Source organism: Protomyctophum bolini, assembly GCF_963924005.1.
Source record: "Protomyctophum bolini genome assembly, chromosome: 15".
Lineage (NCBI taxonomy): Eukaryota > Metazoa > Chordata > Actinopteri > Myctophiformes > Myctophidae > Protomyctophum > Protomyctophum bolini.
The window spans coordinates 37,515,390-37,532,327 of NC_137876.1; the positions used below are offsets into that span (position 1 = coordinate 37,515,390).

At 41.2% G+C, this 16,938-nt stretch overlaps 2 protein-coding genes across 2 annotated transcripts; both read right to left on the reverse strand.

Moving 5' to 3' along the window:
• Positions 1–2,585: 2,585 nt before the first annotated feature.
• Positions 2,586–3,671, reverse strand: bdkrb1 (bradykinin receptor B1; the record flags this gene model as incomplete). Its single annotated transcript, XM_080784357.1, has 1 exon — positions 2,586–3,671. The coding sequence occupies one exon, from the start codon at positions 3,669–3,671 to the stop codon at positions 2,586–2,588; it is 1,086 nt and encodes a 361-aa protein (XP_080640483.1).
• Positions 3,672–5,107: 1,436 nt separating this feature from the next.
• On the reverse strand, positions 5,108–9,766 carry LOC308329856 (uncharacterized protein). Its single transcript, XM_080784358.1, has 3 exons — positions 9,545–9,766; positions 8,119–9,148; positions 5,108–6,747 (listed from the first exon to the last, which is right to left on the reverse strand). Exons 1-3 carry the CDS (start codon positions 9,562–9,564, stop codon positions 5,644–5,646), a joined length of 2,154 nt encoding a protein of 717 aa, XP_080640484.1. The 5' UTR covers positions 9,565–9,766; the 3' UTR covers positions 5,108–5,643.
• Between the last annotated feature and the right edge of the window lie 7,172 nt (positions 9,767–16,938).

Here is a 16,938-nt window from a genome sequence, read left to right on the forward strand (position 1 = left end):
TGTGGGGTCCCCATACAGAGTCAACTCTAAACTTGCATAATCTAATGCAAATATTTCACTAATCTTCATGTGAAATGAGTTCAGCATCTTACTCAACGACAATTCAAAAGGTCACATTATCTGTGGTTGGATGTGATGGTCTCCATAAAAGCTAGAAAGCCTCATCCAGAACATTAGTGCCATATTTATTACACAAATTGTTTATCATATTAAACACAATGAAAAGCCAGCCAGAGACCCATGTGAAAATGATTGGTACTGTAGAGTGAGTTGTTATGTACTGCATGTTCAGGAGCATTAGTGTCAGGTTAGCGTGCTTCAGAATGGCCTCAGCACTGCTGACACAAAGCAGACACAGAGGCAGCCTGTTACATGATGGCACCACATTATACCATCATGTTCAGGTACTGTATGGTATGTGTGGTCCTGGACCGGGACCTGACCCCACATGATTATTTATTTATGTCGGAGGGGCTGTCCTCACAGCAGATAAAGAAAAAAAGAAAATAAAGAAAATGAATGCATCAAAAGTATTCAACAATATACTATAAAAACCAAATTGACATAATAATAATAATAATAAATAGAAAGAGGCAGAAATCCACAAGCTCACAACACCTCGCCTTGCTTGTGCTTGTAGATCTGCTATTTTCACAATATTTATCTGTGGAACCAAGTCTGGGGGTCCCCAGTTCAAATGTGATTGTTTTAGGGGGTACCCAGTTGAATTATGATTGTTTTGGGGGGTACCCAGTTCAAATATGATTCTTTTGGGGGGTACCCACTTGTGACTTCATTTTAAGCCATAAGAATGCAGATAGTCAGGCTGGAAATGTTACAACTAATTGAATTTATTCACATTGCCATTTAAATCTAGTAAGTAATAAAACAACAACAACAACAACTAGGCTATCTCTTAGTCTGATGTAGCCATGTTATCTCCTGGTGTTATCCGTACAATAGTCTAATATAGAAACCATTTTGCCATATACAGTATGGGAAAAGAACACACACTAAAAATTAAAGTTCATAACGTCTTGTGAGCTTATTTAAATATTTAGTGTAGATTGAAAACAGGAGGGGGCCTATATATTATACGTATAGTATAGTTCCTCATAGTAAAGTATTAAGCAGTTCATTGTTACTATGCTCGCCTCTATGTATACACAGTATATGGTTAAGACCACACCACACAGTAAATATTTAAATTAAGTTAGGCCAGGCAAAACACAGCCAACACATGTAACCTGTAATGGGGCAATTACCTCTAATGGTTCAGGTTATTAGATTTAAGCAACATGCTGTGAGGTGGATGTTCACTAAATTGCTGACAGATTACATGTTAGATGTGGATGCTTCAGAAAGATGTTTTCAGAACAGTAATGCTCAGGTTCAGTGATAAAGAGGAAGAGCCCCTTGTTATGGTTTGATATACAACTAAAACAGAGCTGCTTATCGTTGCTGTAGGGTAGAAACCTTGAATGTCCAAAACTAGCTGTTACTTTCATGGAAAGAACAACCTGTGTTCTTTTGGATCAGATGAAGTAATTTTCTCATAAGCTCGTTAATACGTTTCATGATTTAATTATAAAATCCACAAACACACTTAAACACATTAACTTTCACTTAAATATTCAAAATATGCTATACTGTATGCGTTGTGAGTTTATAGATCTGCTGTATATGACGAATTAAGGCATTCATTTATGAAAATATAAACATAATAGTTGAAATATGGAGATACAAAGGTTTCTGTCCAACATTATCCAAGTCCTTATTTGGAAAACATTATCGGCTGCCTAAAACTATCCCAAACTATCTCAAATTTTGTCATGTCTCTGTCACACATCAGGCATCGTTCTGAAAACACCCACTGTGATAAAAAGAACCTCGTCAAAATGTTTCTCTAGCTTCATAATAGTTCACAAAATGCACAGCTGTGGCTTGTCATCCTGAAATATCGTGTGTTCTGACAATGTTACCATATATTATTCAGACATGTCACACAAAGGGTCTGAAGCTTTACAGCATAGACCCTTTATAGCATTAACTCCCCTCTCAGCTCTTTCAAGGTTTGTACAGCTGAAAAGAGGAGTTGACTTTAAAATGCAAAAATAATAGGGAGGTAAAGGTATCAGACATCACATAGAGGAGGGTGGTTTGTTTGGTTTTGCAGTTGGATATTGCTCACTCTGCAGCCACTGCATGCCTAGACAGGCACCCTCTTTTGTGATCCTATTTTACCATGGGTTGCGGTACGCTTTCAGAGTACTGTAACAATGATTAAAGGCTCTACAAATAGACTTGATTTGGAAAATCGTATAAGATGTCAAATATGTTTTGTTTTGCCAGTTGCTTTCTTTATTTTGATAAGAAAGGTGAACAGATGGGGAATGACACAGGAACCAGTCCGTCCGTCCGGGAGTTGAACCGGGGACACGCTGAATAATTATTACGCCATTTTGTGCTCCTGTGGTATGCATATGTATAGTATGGGTTCTCCCCAAAAGTTTTTACTTATCGTTTGTTTGTTTATTTTCCTGGTAAGTTCAGCACTAAAATGTCAAAATTCAGCAAGAGGCATCTCAGATCTTGTTACTTAATAGTATCACAGGCTTTATCTGTTCTGTTCTGTTGAGGTAAGTTGATATCACAGAACGCTGGTAAATTATGGTCATATCTGATCCCCGGCGACCATACCTCTTCCTCCTGTAGATGGTGGTAACTTTCCTCCTGAAGTACTGACCGGAGAATACATAGAGCAGTGGGTTCAGGGCACTGTTGAGGAACGCCATATAGACAGAAACCTGATGTCCAACATCTAGAGTTTGGAACCACAACAAATCGTCCAGCAATTGCAGATCTAAGAGCGTTTCGAGGAAGGTGAAAAGTTGAAATGGACCCCAGCATATCAGGAACAACAAGGTCACTGCATACACAAGCACTGTGGCCTTCCTGTCCTTAGCCTCTTGTGAACAAACACTCTCCATCCTCTTATTCAAAGATCTGATTATCCTGCAGCTACAGAAAACAATGACCAGAACAGGTAGAACAAAGCCTACGACATTTAGCAGGACTTGGTTGGCCAGTTTCCAAGAGTCATCGAAATCCAGTATACAAGACATTGAATTATACTGGTCAAAAAACTTGACCTTTCTGTAAACTAACATAGGTATGCTTAGCAAAAATCCGAACAACCACAGGATAGCGCAAATCACCTTGGCGTAAAGTGTCCGTCTCATCCATCTCGCCTTCATGGTCCTCACAAGAGCCAAGTATCGGTCAACACTGATCATGGCAATGATGTATATACTGGTGTAAAAATTAACCATTATGGAGGAGTTGACTATCTTGCATAAGGCTTCTCCATGAAGCCAGTTGAATTCGTTATTGATGTACAGTGCCCAGAAAGGGAGCCATGCCAGGAGAATGAAGTCAGCCAGTGCCAGGTTGCCCAGATAGATCTCTGGTACAGTTAGATTATCCTTATGGATCAGAAACACCAGCAGCACAAAGCTGTTACCCAGAAGGCCCAACACACACAGGGTGAAGATATATGGAGGTATCACAGTGTGGACAAGGTCGAAGTCTGTCTGAGGAAACTCAGTCGTGTTGGCTGGGAGGCAGGCGCTGATGTTTTCACAGCTCAGTATCAGGCGGACTGGCTCCATGTTCTACAAAAATGATAATACATGAGATGCTTATATGTGAATTATAATTGACTCAGGTGAAAAACCTCCCAATAACCTTGGATAAAAGGCTCTGTTATAAATTGGCAACAAGCTAATTTAATTCATAATTAAACTTCAGAATTCCTTTCATTATTGCAACAACGAATAGAAGGAGAAGGTCTGCACACCTTCTTGAATGCTCCCAAAATAATGAATTAGCATGAGCGGTCAAAACCGTTTCAGCCTATGTGGCGAAATGTTTACAGCTCTTGACCACTTTAACCTCATAAACAATGAAATATTTTAGTTTTTTTCTTTCCTGGGTAAAATGCTAGGCTCGTGCAAATGTCTTACCTTTAAGTGAAAAACAAAACACATTTAAAAATATATAGATCCTTTTAAAATGTAAGTGAAGAAGCTCGCTTGTAAAATAGTCCAACTGTGTGTGTACAAGTCCTTTGGTTGGAGAAGGAATGATGATGCTAGAAGGGAACCTCACAGCAGACGGAGAACGGTTGTATACACATACATTCCTCCACACCCTTGGGCCTGCAGGCCTGCACACAGTACATCATTCAACTTGTATATAAAAGTGCCAAAATTTGGATCCTTGCATGCTGGAGATAACCTAGGTACAAAATGATCCTCGGATGGAAACATGTAATGTATTATTGCCAGAGTGATACTATTGTATAATTCATACCTATATGGCAAGGTTTACAGGACTGAGCGCTATCTAGAGTAGCAACCAATCATAAGACTTGGCTTAAGTAGCCCTTTCCAACTAAATCTTCAACATGATACCTAAATTGTAATAAATGGTGTTAAGTAGTTGAGTACTTTGTCGAAACATCATATTTATGACTAAATGACCGATCTTTCATCAGGATTTGTGCTGCAAAATGTGAAGTTAAGAAAATCACACCCGTATGAAGTGAGGGGCGCTCTTATCGTACATCATCAAGGTGTAACTGCACAATGACTTACTGGAATGAAATAACTAATGTTATCGAGATTAGAGAGTCTATTTGGTCCTACGAGTTTGACCATTGTTTTGCTTTAAAAAACGGTTTAAATATCTACTGGATGAAAATAAAATGCAATAGAGCTCTCATGACCCAAATGTGGAACTGCTTGTTTGCAGTTTTAGTCTTACTGTAAGTGCCATTTTGAGTTTTACATTTGAACATCCTCTTTTAAGTTCCATTCGTTAAGGGATACTGTGCTTTCTTAAACGGTAGCAGAATTAACACGCAATAAAACACTCACTCAATTATACTAAAAGTATAATTAAAATGTCTTCACCCACTCGCCTGGAAAACACACACACGAACAATGCCAATAAATATTATATATGGTGAATGAAAAAAACTGTTGCATGAGTATTTTTTTATTACAACATGTATAGTATTCATGTTTTTAATACACTAGCCTATTAGTACAGGAAGTTAGGAACTCTATAGAAAATACAGGATCAACCTCAATCTAATTGCAAAAAATAAAAATATTTTGTATCTTCAATATATCCTGAATAACAGAAAAAAAGTTCCCTGGAATTGTCTGCGGCGAAAGTGTTGAAAATGGCCTGTACAGTATGGCAACCATAGACATTCAATATAAGGCAAATATTTTCTAGATTTCCTTTTGCTTTAAGTAGCATGTGACATGTCAAACTAGAGGGTTTTCATGAATCCATTCCAAGCATTAGTTTTGCATAAAACACTCCTTGGGCTAATAACGGCCATAGCCGTCATCTATGTGATGAGGTCAGCACATTAGGCAAGTGGCAGTTATCCAGGATATATTGAAGATACAAAATCAGCTGAGTTTGGTTTTTTTTTACAATTAGTTTGAGGTCAAATTACATTATTACTAGACTATATATGCACCACTTGACAGTAACATAATATTATTACACCGCTAGACCTTTAGCTGCCCTATGTGGTCTGAGGTTTACACAGAGTTAAGTCTGTCATACCTTGGTACACACTGTGTATTTAGTGGACGAGTTAACTTTGACATCGGTATGACCAGACTTCCTCAATTTCCTACGGAACAGCATATGTCCAAACAATTCTCTAGCCCTCTGCTTAAAGTGTTTCCCCACAATCACATACAAGAAAGGATTCAGTGAGCTATTGCTATAGCCAAGGTAGGTAGCTAATTGGTTGCCAATATCCAACACATTTGCCCATGTGCATCCATAATTGATGTGATAATAATCCAGGGTGTCCAGGAAGGTAAAGATCTGGTACGGCAGCCAAGAGAGGACGAACACAGCCGTGACGACAAGCACCAGCTGAGCTGCCTTCTTCTCCACCCCGGTTGTCATCCTCCCTCTACGGCATTCTCTCACCGCCTGGTTGTCCTGCAGAACTCTGATAATGTGGTAACTACAGAAGAACACGACAGGAACGGGGATGAGAAAGCACACCACATTGACAATCACATTGTAGCGCAGCCTCCAGCCTTGGTGGGGGTACTTCATGTAGCATGTTACCACATCATGGTGAGGGATGAAGTCCACCGTGCGGAACAGAAGGGCAGGTAAGCTGAGCAGAAAGCCGACCACCCAGATGCCCACGCAGATTGCACGGGATGAGGCAGCCCACCTCTCCCGTCCCTGGGAGAGCGGTCTGGTCAGAACCAGGTACCTGTCCACGCTCACCAGCGTGAGGAACAGAACGCTGCAGTAGTAGTTCATGGAGATGACGGTGTTGACCAGCCGGCACATCAGCTGCCCAAAGGTCCAGCGGAAGTCGTTCATGACGGTGGCCACCCAGAACGGCAGGCAAGAGAGCATGAGAAGGTCGGCAGCCGCCAGGTTACCCAGGTAGATGTCGGCCACTGTGCTGCGGCGCTTCTGGACGCAGAACACACAGAGTACTAAGGAGTTGCCAATCATGCCGAGAAGGCAGATAATTGACATGTAAGCTGGCTGCATGGTGGTTACCCAGTCCCAGCCGTCTGTATGGTTACAGACAATGCTTTCCAGGCTATCTGATGAGTTTGAGATCATTGTGAAAGCTGTCGGAGAGCAGAGCAGTAGGAGAGGTTTGAGCGTACGAGACGAGAGAGAGAGAAATAGTCAGTGGGAGTGGGAATAAATAAAACAAGGGAATAAATGGACAAAGGGTTCATGCTTGCGTACATTTATGGTGAATAATTTTGGAAAACAGTGCTCAAACCCTTTTAACTGTGTAAACAACAATCACTTCAGGATGTGAGTTCGATCATAATGGATTTAATGGAGTGTGAGGGGAGAAATGAACTGCTATCAGTGGGATACACAGTCAGTGCATGCCGTTGTCAAGAGAGGGATGTCAGTAGCAACAGATGGCCAAGCTCCTTGTCAGGAATCAGAGTGATGTATAGACTGAAGGCGGCGCCGCTCTATGCCTAGTAATTTACGAGAAGTCTACATATACGTTCATGCACCACAGTACAATGCAGTACATACACAAACACAGTCACAAACCTCTGTACTTGTTTGATGTCTGACAGTTGACTATCTAATTGCTTGAAGTCAACTCACTCTTGAAATACCGCCACCTCACCACTTGAATCTGATTCTTGCAGTGGTGCTGTGCTACATGAGCTTTCCACCAATAACTGTGCTAAGAGAAAACAGTACTGAACTGTATGTGTTAAAGAAAACTCCATTTGTTTTTGGCACTGAAATACTGGACATTAAAATGACTTTTAAGTGTACTCTCTGCCTGAATGTGGTCTGTTTCCACAATTTTCTACCCCCACACAATGGCACAGCCCGACTCTTGACGAAGAGTTCCTGTTTGGCATCGCAAGCAGTCATTTTGGGGACAACGAGGGGTGTGCCTTTACCACAGTCTGGCTTAAGTCAATGTCTGGCAAATACAAGTTGGGGTTGGAATAAGAGTCTGAGACATAAAAAGAAAACAACTGTACATGCAGCCCCCGTATGGAGGAATATGACCTGTGTCACCACTCACCACTGGAAAATCTGTGACAGATCCTTGTTTTAAGCCATGCAGACATGAGTCAGAAACACCAGAAATCACTTAGCCGTCAACCGTCTCCGCCCTCTTCCACACTAGACTTTTGGCTCTATGTCCAAATGCATTGGAATAATTCCACAAGGCACACAATATAAATATATGCAGAGGGTTAGCTTTTTATTTTAAGTTTATGTTCTAAACAAAAATACTTTATGCCACTATGTACATTTCTACCAGTTGTTTATTTACAAACAGAATATAGCCTATAACATACTACTATATGGTTTTATATATTGCACAGACTGGCTTCAACAATGTTGATATAATTTCTCCCCAAACAGTAAATGAGGTTCTGACATTCTGACAAAAATGATTTGTCCATGTAATTACCTACCACAGTCATTTAATTGTAAAGTCTGCTCCGGCTACCAGTGCTCCTTCATTGTCATTATTTGAACAACCGTTCATGCTAGGGTCTTTAGTGTAGCGGACTGCTTTGAACTTGTGGAACTGACTCTCACCTTCCTCCTTGTCAGCTGCTCAAACACTTCCTTGACCTTTTTACGGAAGTTCTTCCCCACAATGACATAGAGGATGGGGTTGAGGACACTATTGAAGAAGGCTAGGTAAGTGAAAATCTGGTTGCAGATGTCCAGGGCGTAGTCAATGTCGCACCCCACTAGTATCCCAGCCCGGTGAAGCACGTCCAAGATACTGACAATGTGAAAGGGCACCCAGCAGATCAGGAAGGCCACGAGCACCGCCAGCACCAGCAGGGTGGCCTTCCTCTCCGTGTTCTCGGCATTGAACCGTTCCACCGTCTGCTTCTTCAGAGCATGGATGATCTTGCAGGTGCAGTAGGTGATGATGGACACAGGTATGAGGAAGCTGAATATGATCCACAGCGTGTCACAGACCAGCCTTACGGAAGTGTTGGGATAGGCCAGGTAGCATGCAGTGACTTTATACTCAGGCAGGTACTCCACAGCCCTGAAGACAAGGGTGGGAACACCAAGAATCACACCTAATCCCCACACCAGAACACAGCCCAGTTTAGCGTACTTTGGCCTGCGCATCCTCCCATGGGACATGGTGTGCACCAGCGCCACATAGCGATCTGCACTAACTAGAACGAGGAAGTAGATGCTACAGTAGGTGTTCATGTTGATGCCCAGATTCACCAGACGGCACATGGCAGAACCAAATGGCCAATTGAATTCATTGGCCACATTGACAGCCCAGAAGGGCAAGCAGGAAACCAGGAGCAGGTCAGCTGCAGCCAGGTTCTTCAGGTAGATCTCTGCCACAGTGCAGGTTTTCTTGTGGAGGCAGAACACCAGCAGCACAAACACATTGCCCAGAATTCCCAGCACACTGACAGTCAGGATGTAGGTAGGTTGCATGGTGTAGAGCCAATCCCAGGCATCGTCCTCAGAACACTCACTGCCATTGGTGTTGTTTTGGTCTCCGTAGAAAGATGTGGTAAAGTCCAATGGTAAACTGTGATGAGATGTAACATGTATGTGTGGACAAGAAGACATACAACATAATAATTGTTATTCACAAATTAGAGAACAAGAACATTGTTTGGCTAATTGGCTGGAGGTTTCACCTACAACCTTTGTTCAAAGCTGATTAATATTGTGTAGAGTTATGTCAATAACTTTTGAAAATTCTATGTCAAATAAGAAAATTAATAAACATGTTAAAATATATATAGTGTAGAGTGAAGTAAAGTAGCATGTAGCAAAGATAGCATTTCTGTAGACTTAGATAGCATTTGATACAGACTTATAGCATGTTATGTAGACAGCACTATAATTGCATTGTATGTAGTCATAGCACGTCATAGTACATAATGTATAGCATAGTAGTGTATATAGTTTTTCTCCATACCTGGTAGGCTGGACAGTCATCTTGCATGAGTGTATCCTACTGTATAGGTCCAGGCCTGGTGTGTTCTATCTGTTCTGTCCCGTGCGTCTCAATTTACAATTTAGGCATTTAGGAGATGCTCTTAAAATCCAGAGCGATTTACAGTAAGTCTCAGTACACTCCCTTACTCTCCTCTGCCTGTGTCTGTGAATGACTCTTAAAGGAAGAGGTTACCCCAGTCATTCAAGGGGAACAAAAGGATTTTCTGCCCTCTCTCTCACACACTTTCTCCTCCCTCATGGGAGGGATGTAACTCAAGAACAAGATGATTTAGTCTCTCTCTCTCTCTCTCTCTCTCTCTCTCTCTCTCTCTCTCTCTCTCTCTCTCTCTCTCCACTCACCATCTCCTCCAAACTTCAAGTGTGGTGCCAAACACTACACATTTGTAGTTTGATTTGTAGTTTGATTTGTTTGGGCTTTATATACAATAGTATGTCTCATTTGTGCTATATTTTGAACCTCAACGTGAGCTTAATGAGAGGAGTGTAAAGATACGGTGGAGTTTGTTGACAGAGGTTGTTAAAAGGTTTGCCATTTTCAGTCATGTTGCCATTTTGAACTCCCTTTTGGTGGTTTCAAAGTCAATTTGAATGGTCCCCAGAGGATGGAACACATTTTATTGCTAAGATAAGATAGACAAGATATCTTGAATACTACTGTACTGGCTGGATTAGCTTGAAACTTGTAAAACATGTACAGTACAGTATGCTCCACGGAGGATGAACACCATTGATATTGGTGACCCCATGGCCTTTCGTCTAATCCTATCCTATACCCTTATGTTTTTTTACTTGATTTGTTTTTAAATAGTTTTTGTTGTTTACAATGTGTTGTACATTCAGAGAATATACAATGTTGTATAAACACAACAGACAGACAGACAGACAGACAGACAGACAGACCCACCCTACAGGCCACAATACCTCCAGCTACAAGGCTGCCAGCCTTACCGTATGTGGTAATGCAAAGCAGAAGCAATGGTGTACCGCAAGGAACTGTGCTATCAGCATTCTTGATCACCTCAACTCTGGAACATTCAAAGAAAAAATAACACACATCCTCCGTTTCTTGGTGCTGAGCCAAACAGAATCATGAAAAACAAGATCGGGGTTCACAACTCACCTGCCACTCAAAGTGTGTGTGTGTGTGTGTGTGCGTGTGCGTGTGTGTGTGTGTGTGTGTGCGCGTGTGGGTGCGTGTGGCCAATTAGTCTGACATGTTTGCGTCACTCTATGGTTAATTGAGTTATAATAATGTGTACATCCTAGTAAGTGAATTATACATGCACAAGGCCGATTCTATATTCGATAACACATCACGAGGTCAACCCCAAGACACATTAAGTATGCCTGGTTTGCCTGGTGGGTGGTGATGGGTGGTGAATCCACCTGAACTGAAGCCTCACCCACAGATGTTGTTGTAGCCTATGTTAAAGGGGGAGGGGTTAGGGGAGGTGAGATACTATGGGGTACCTGAGAAGATCACCAACATCATCAGGAACTCCTATGAAGGGTGCAGGGTGGTACATGGGCAGCAACTCACAAATGCCTTCCACGTGAGGACAGGTGTGAGGCAAGGCTGTTTAAATTTGTCACAGCAGCTTTCCATCAGCTGAAGGATGTCTGGGGAGCCTCAGATCTTCCCTTAAACACAAAGATCAGGATCTTTAATTCTATGGTGAAGCCGGTCCTGCTGTACGGTGCAGAAACCTGGAGAACAACTGTAAACACCATGACAACAATCCAGACATTCATAAACACCTGCCTCAGAAGAATCCTCCGAATTCGCTGGCCAAATAAAATCAGTAACTGGGAACTGTGGCAGCGAACAAGTCAACACCCGGTGGAGGAAGAAATCATCCAAAGGCGCTGGCGATGGATCGGCCACACTCTTCGCAAGCCTGCATCTAGCATCAAAAGATACTCACTGTTCTGGAACCCACAAGGGAGAAGGAAGAGGGGCAGACCACGAAACACCTGGCGTCGTGACCTGGATGCAGATGTGAAGAGATCTGGCCACACATGGGGGCAGTTGGAGAAAATGGCCCAGGACCGGGATCTCTGGAGAGCTCTTCTTCGTGGCCAATGCCCAAAGTTGGGCTATAGGCGTAAGTAAGTAAGTAAGTAAATAAGTAAGTTAGGGGAGGTGATGATATTGCACTGTAATGTCACTCTATCACTCTTTTTTTTTCATTGGCACGTTTGACTGTCAAGATTTCAGCCTACAGGAAGAAACCTTAAATACAATTTTTTGCACATAACAACCACACCATGGAGTCTAATGAAGTACTGTCACCTCATAAACACATGAAAAACTGGATAAAACACGAAAATCACGGCAATCCATCTTTAACGATTTTGAACTACTAGTGTTTTTCGTGGTACTGTGTCGGTTTGCATGCAAGTGAATGAGTTAATGTGTGGTGCGGGTTTGTGTAAGTGTTAAGGGTATTTAGAGTGTTGTTTGTAATGTACTGTTTTTGTATTGTCTATTGCTTATTGAAAATAATTCACATCCTAATTTCCTTCTGGGATTAATAAAATGTATCTATCCCATCTCATCATCTCATATATCCATCGATCCATTGATGCATCATAGTTTTCTTGGGCTACTGTTTTTTCTAACAATTACTGTACTGTATGTCATTCAATTTCAAGGAAAGGGGGAACAGAAAACCGCAGTGAATAACAACTTTACTGGTCTGTAACCTCAAATTACAAAAACAGAAATGAAGTGTGGAAAAATGTGTCATGTGTGTCATGTGGCTGTTTAATATTAGACCCATTTGCTCTTTATTACAGCAGCTGAAACCTATAAGACTCTTAGGAACACAGACAGGATGGGTGTGGAACAAACGTTTCTGCACTGCTCACAATAAGCTGTTAACAAATTCAAACATCTACATGAGGTCAAATGATTGCGCTACTTGATTATGTTATTTAGCATGTATTCCAATCTGCACTCATATTGTACAATTTAATACAATAAATACAGGAGGAGCATACAGTACCACCAGGATCTATCATCTACTACAGGCCTTTATACATCACAGCAATTTGAAATACATTAGACCAGAGCTAACACAAAAGCGCTTGTCTATTGGGTAGTTAGTGAGGTTCCCCATAGTATTCCACAACCATAAGAATATACTGTACGGTATAAAGTCTACAAACTTGCTGAAGCTAATAGTATCCATTTTAAGATTACCAAGTGTCCTGACAAATGGGGAGAGAGATGGGGGGAAGACATGAGGCCATCGGGATTGGGAGTCGAACCGGCAGCACACCGTCATGCTGGCTCAGCAGCCTAGGTGCCGTGACGGTTGAGCTAATCGTCCGGGCCGACCATGATATAATCTAATAAATTATAGAATGGGACTTTAATAATTCTCATCATCAACCTGAGATGAAACATTTAGGTCATTCAACAAACAATAGAGCGCCGAAGTCTTGACGTCACTCGCTCATCCCCTCGATTCCCCTGGTTCACGGAAGTTATTTCTCTATATGGAGAATAACATGGGGTGATCTTAATATTGTCTACTATAAGCATTGTGGTTCTAACTTCTAGCGAAAATGTAACTGATTCAGTAGCAGTAACAATAGCGTTTTCTCTTAGTCAGTTGATTCTTCATATGCATATGAGTGAAGCGGCCTGGATGATTTGTTTATATTTCAAACACAGTCCTTATATGAGGCGATCTAAAATCCCCCTATGGGGATTACAATGCAAATAAAAAGTACATGAACCTGTGGATTTGCACCCTCTACCGATATTGACGTCAGACTTCGGTGCTCTATTCAACAAATAATTAGAAAGAAGAAAAAAAGGGCAGGGTACAAGACTTTTTTGTTGTTTTTCCTCTATGTAATTATTTGTTCGGCCCAAAATATTGTGTTTGTTGTCATGATTTGTCACGATCTGAGTTGGCCGCAGCTTTAAAAGTCTTTAAATAAATACTTTTTGAAATGTCTATGAGACAAATTAATGGGGAATCATTTCCTGGGCCAGTCGTCGTCATGAAAGGTGGCGGGACTGCAACTATAACAATACAAGTATACCATAACTAACAATAAAACTACCGTACAGTACAGTACCTATCACAATAAAAGTATAGTTACACCGCTCAGTTCACAAAGGTGTGATTTTTCAACCACAACTAAGAATAAATTTCATTCAACCCTTTCAGAACACAAAACAAAATATTGCTGCTATTCAAACAATTCCGTCAGCCAACTAAAACGTTTCAAGGCATTTTAAATTTGAACTTGCTCCACTGACCACATAATCACAACGTTCCCGGTTCCAATTGGAGACTTGTGTTGCATGTCAACCCCCCTCTCTCTCATTTCCCATGTCTCTATTGTCCGGTCTAAAAACAAAATCAAAAACAGCCCAAAATAAATGTCCTTATATTACCATTTAGAAACAAACCGCGGCATGATCTTCACCAAACATTGACCGCTCAGGCGGAGATCATTTCAACATTGTCTATACAAGTTCTATTGTCTCTACAAGTTCATTTTCATACCGTGTTAAAATTAATGGAATCCAATGGCTTCCTTAAAAATCTAATAAAATACAGTATGCCTTGGAAAATGCTCAGAAGCAGTGCCAAGTGCATGTGTAGTCAAAGGGGTAAACACATGGCAGACCACACCAGTATGGTACTTTGTTGAACAAGTGCATATTGTTGTGGTGGGCACAACACACTCTCACTGTATGTTCTTGAATTAATAAAGCTACTGTATATGTATGGGGAGTGTTTATAGCTATATATAATTATGTCATCATAATACAATTTCAATACTGGGTGAGGGTGACCAATCGAGGCCTAATTAAATCAAGGATAAGACCCAACTGTAAAATGTTTAGCATTTATGGTTACAGTTAGGTGCAAATAGGCACAAGTATATTTTTGCCATCTCTCATTTTCCACACACTACTGACACTGAAATGTGATAAACAAAGATACGTTTATTGTAATGTGTTTATAAAATACTCTGGACCACTGGTGCCAAGACATAAATCCTCACTTGCGGCCCACCATGAAGTTCCCCTCAGCCGTTATAAATGTACAAATCAGCTGGTATTGTATACAATGACTGTTGTGAGCAGAGTTATTTTGGAGAAACTGTTTCTGGTCAAAGGCGTTGTTCCTCATTCCTGTTGCCCTGATCACGCCTCTCTGATTTTCAGGCCCTGACGTTTTGAGTTTTGACATAGTGAGTTATGAGAGGCTATATTTAAACCACTACACTGATGCCCAAACACACTATCGATCAGATTTACGAGCTTCATTGAAATTATTATCATTAGCTGTAAGGAAAATTAATGATATCATAGAACAGGCTTTTGTTATATTCTTTGAACATTTTCATGGCTTAATTGTTCGTTCCTGTCTTACCCAGTAGGTTTTCCTCAATAATACATTTCGTCCAAAAGGGTTCAATACTGTGTGTGAGACTGTGAGTAATGCTGGGCCATTCAACTTAAATTTCCTTTGTTTAGAATACCTGTGAACCTGCCCGCGCAAATCAGCTTTATCTGTACAAAGTGACTCTTTTGCAATGGACAATTAATTACTACTATTGCATAAATTGTAAGGCCTATTAAAATCCTTTAAAAAGAGATAGACCAACTCTATTTTGTTGTGGTTAGTTAAGTGCCTGTGTGGGTGATTCTGGCAGAATGGGAGTATAACATAATGTCTGGACGAGCTGACGACAACTTACGCAGCTCCATAAAAGAAAAGTTAGTTCATCATAGCCCTGCTGTCTGCTTTCTGTCTCGTCTGATTAACTTCTCTTCCCTAGTTAAGTAATGCTGACGCCCACCCTCCTGCCTTCGGAGGAAGTGTGCCCATTCGGCTGAGTGGGCACACTTCCTCCTATAGGGAGGAAGTGTGCCAGGCCCGCAGTCACCAAGTCTAACCACTCATGAGACTGTGGAACATCTGGCCGTTTCTGCAGAAATCTGAGACAAATTGAACCCCCTGCTCTCAACACCATGTGTCTGGGACTCTGGGCTAATATCCATGGACAGACAACTACAAACAAAGTCAAGGATGAAGAGAAGTAAGTGTGTGTGCTTGTGCACGTAGAGAAGTGTGTGTGTGTGTGTGTGTGTGTGTGTGTGTGTGTGTGTGTGTGTGTGTGTGTGTGTGTGTGTGTGTGTGTGTGTGTGTGTGTGTGTGTGTGTCCTGTCCAGACTCACTTTCAAAACGCAAAACAAGTGAATCATCAGTCAGCGATTCAGAACGGGAATGAGAGGATGGCGCACGATCCGACATTCAGATTAGCCACTGCCATATCACAGGAAGGATACAGTATTATGGAACACTTGAAGTCAGTGGGCTCTCAACGCCCCTACACCACTTATTAAAATGCCTGCATTTTAGTCATGACTCCCTTCCTGTCCACAACGTCAAATAATTGCGTAATCTCCACTATTAAAACAAATCCTTTTACCCCGTCATAATCTCTTTCCCCACAAGATGAAATGTTCCTCGAATGTGAAATAGGATAAAGTGTGCTTTTATGGTCAAGTAAATTCAAGTAAACCTTATGTATTGAATAGCACCATCAATTAAATAAAAGTTACTGTAGGCTATGTCATGATGACACATTACATGTACTGTAGAGCAGGCAGAGCAAGCACTTGGAGGAAAGTGTAAGTAAGTAAGTACATTTTTTTCACGCAAATTGCACATTGCGTTCATGATTTGAGGATTTTTTTTTAAAACGGGCCAATCCTGCAAACTTTGAAAGCCAATGTTAGCCAATTTGAACGGAATATGAAATATCGGACAGATCTGTATTGAGCACATGACTATAGAGATATACTGTGTAACGATTTGCAGGATTTTCGGACAGAATCTGGAGGAGTAATTTAGCAAAGAAAAGTGTTTTACAAAAGTCGGCCTACTGGTGGTGCTATAACAGGCCGTTCTGGAAAATTTGGGGGAGAGTTTCATGTTGGCATCTACGAAGTGTGTGTGCAAAGTTTGGCATCGACCGGCCGGGTTAAGAGAGAGAGAGAGAGAGAGAGAGAGAGAGAGAGAGAGAGAGAGAGAGGCCACTCAAAGAGAATTCAAATTTCAATTAAATTCAATGGGCTTCATTTGCATGAGAAAACATACGTTTACATTGCCAAAGCAGGAAGCACAATATAACAATAGGCTACAATCAAAACAAAGATTACTACATTTGAAAGTCAGAATCTTCAATAGATCAATTTCTATGTACCAAGATCACTCCATGCACTTGGAGGTAGTGCAGGAATACCCACAATGATTAGTCTTTAGGGTGGTTGTGTTCCATTTCCTATCATAGCAACTCACAAATCCTGCTGCT

Bases quoted from the DNA above. Each gene is read 5' to 3' on its own strand.
- LOC308329856 (XM_080784358.1), bottom strand. From the start codon at position 9,564: ATGACTGTCCAGCCTACCAG. The intron at 9,149-9,544 runs GTATGGAGAAAA...ATCTCATCACAG, and splicing joins ATGACTGTCCAGCCTACCAG to TTTACCATTGGACTTTACCA. The intron at 6,748-8,118 runs GCATGAACGGTT...CTATTTCTCTCT, and splicing joins CCGCTACACTAAAGACCCTA to CTCTCGTCTCGTACGCTCAA.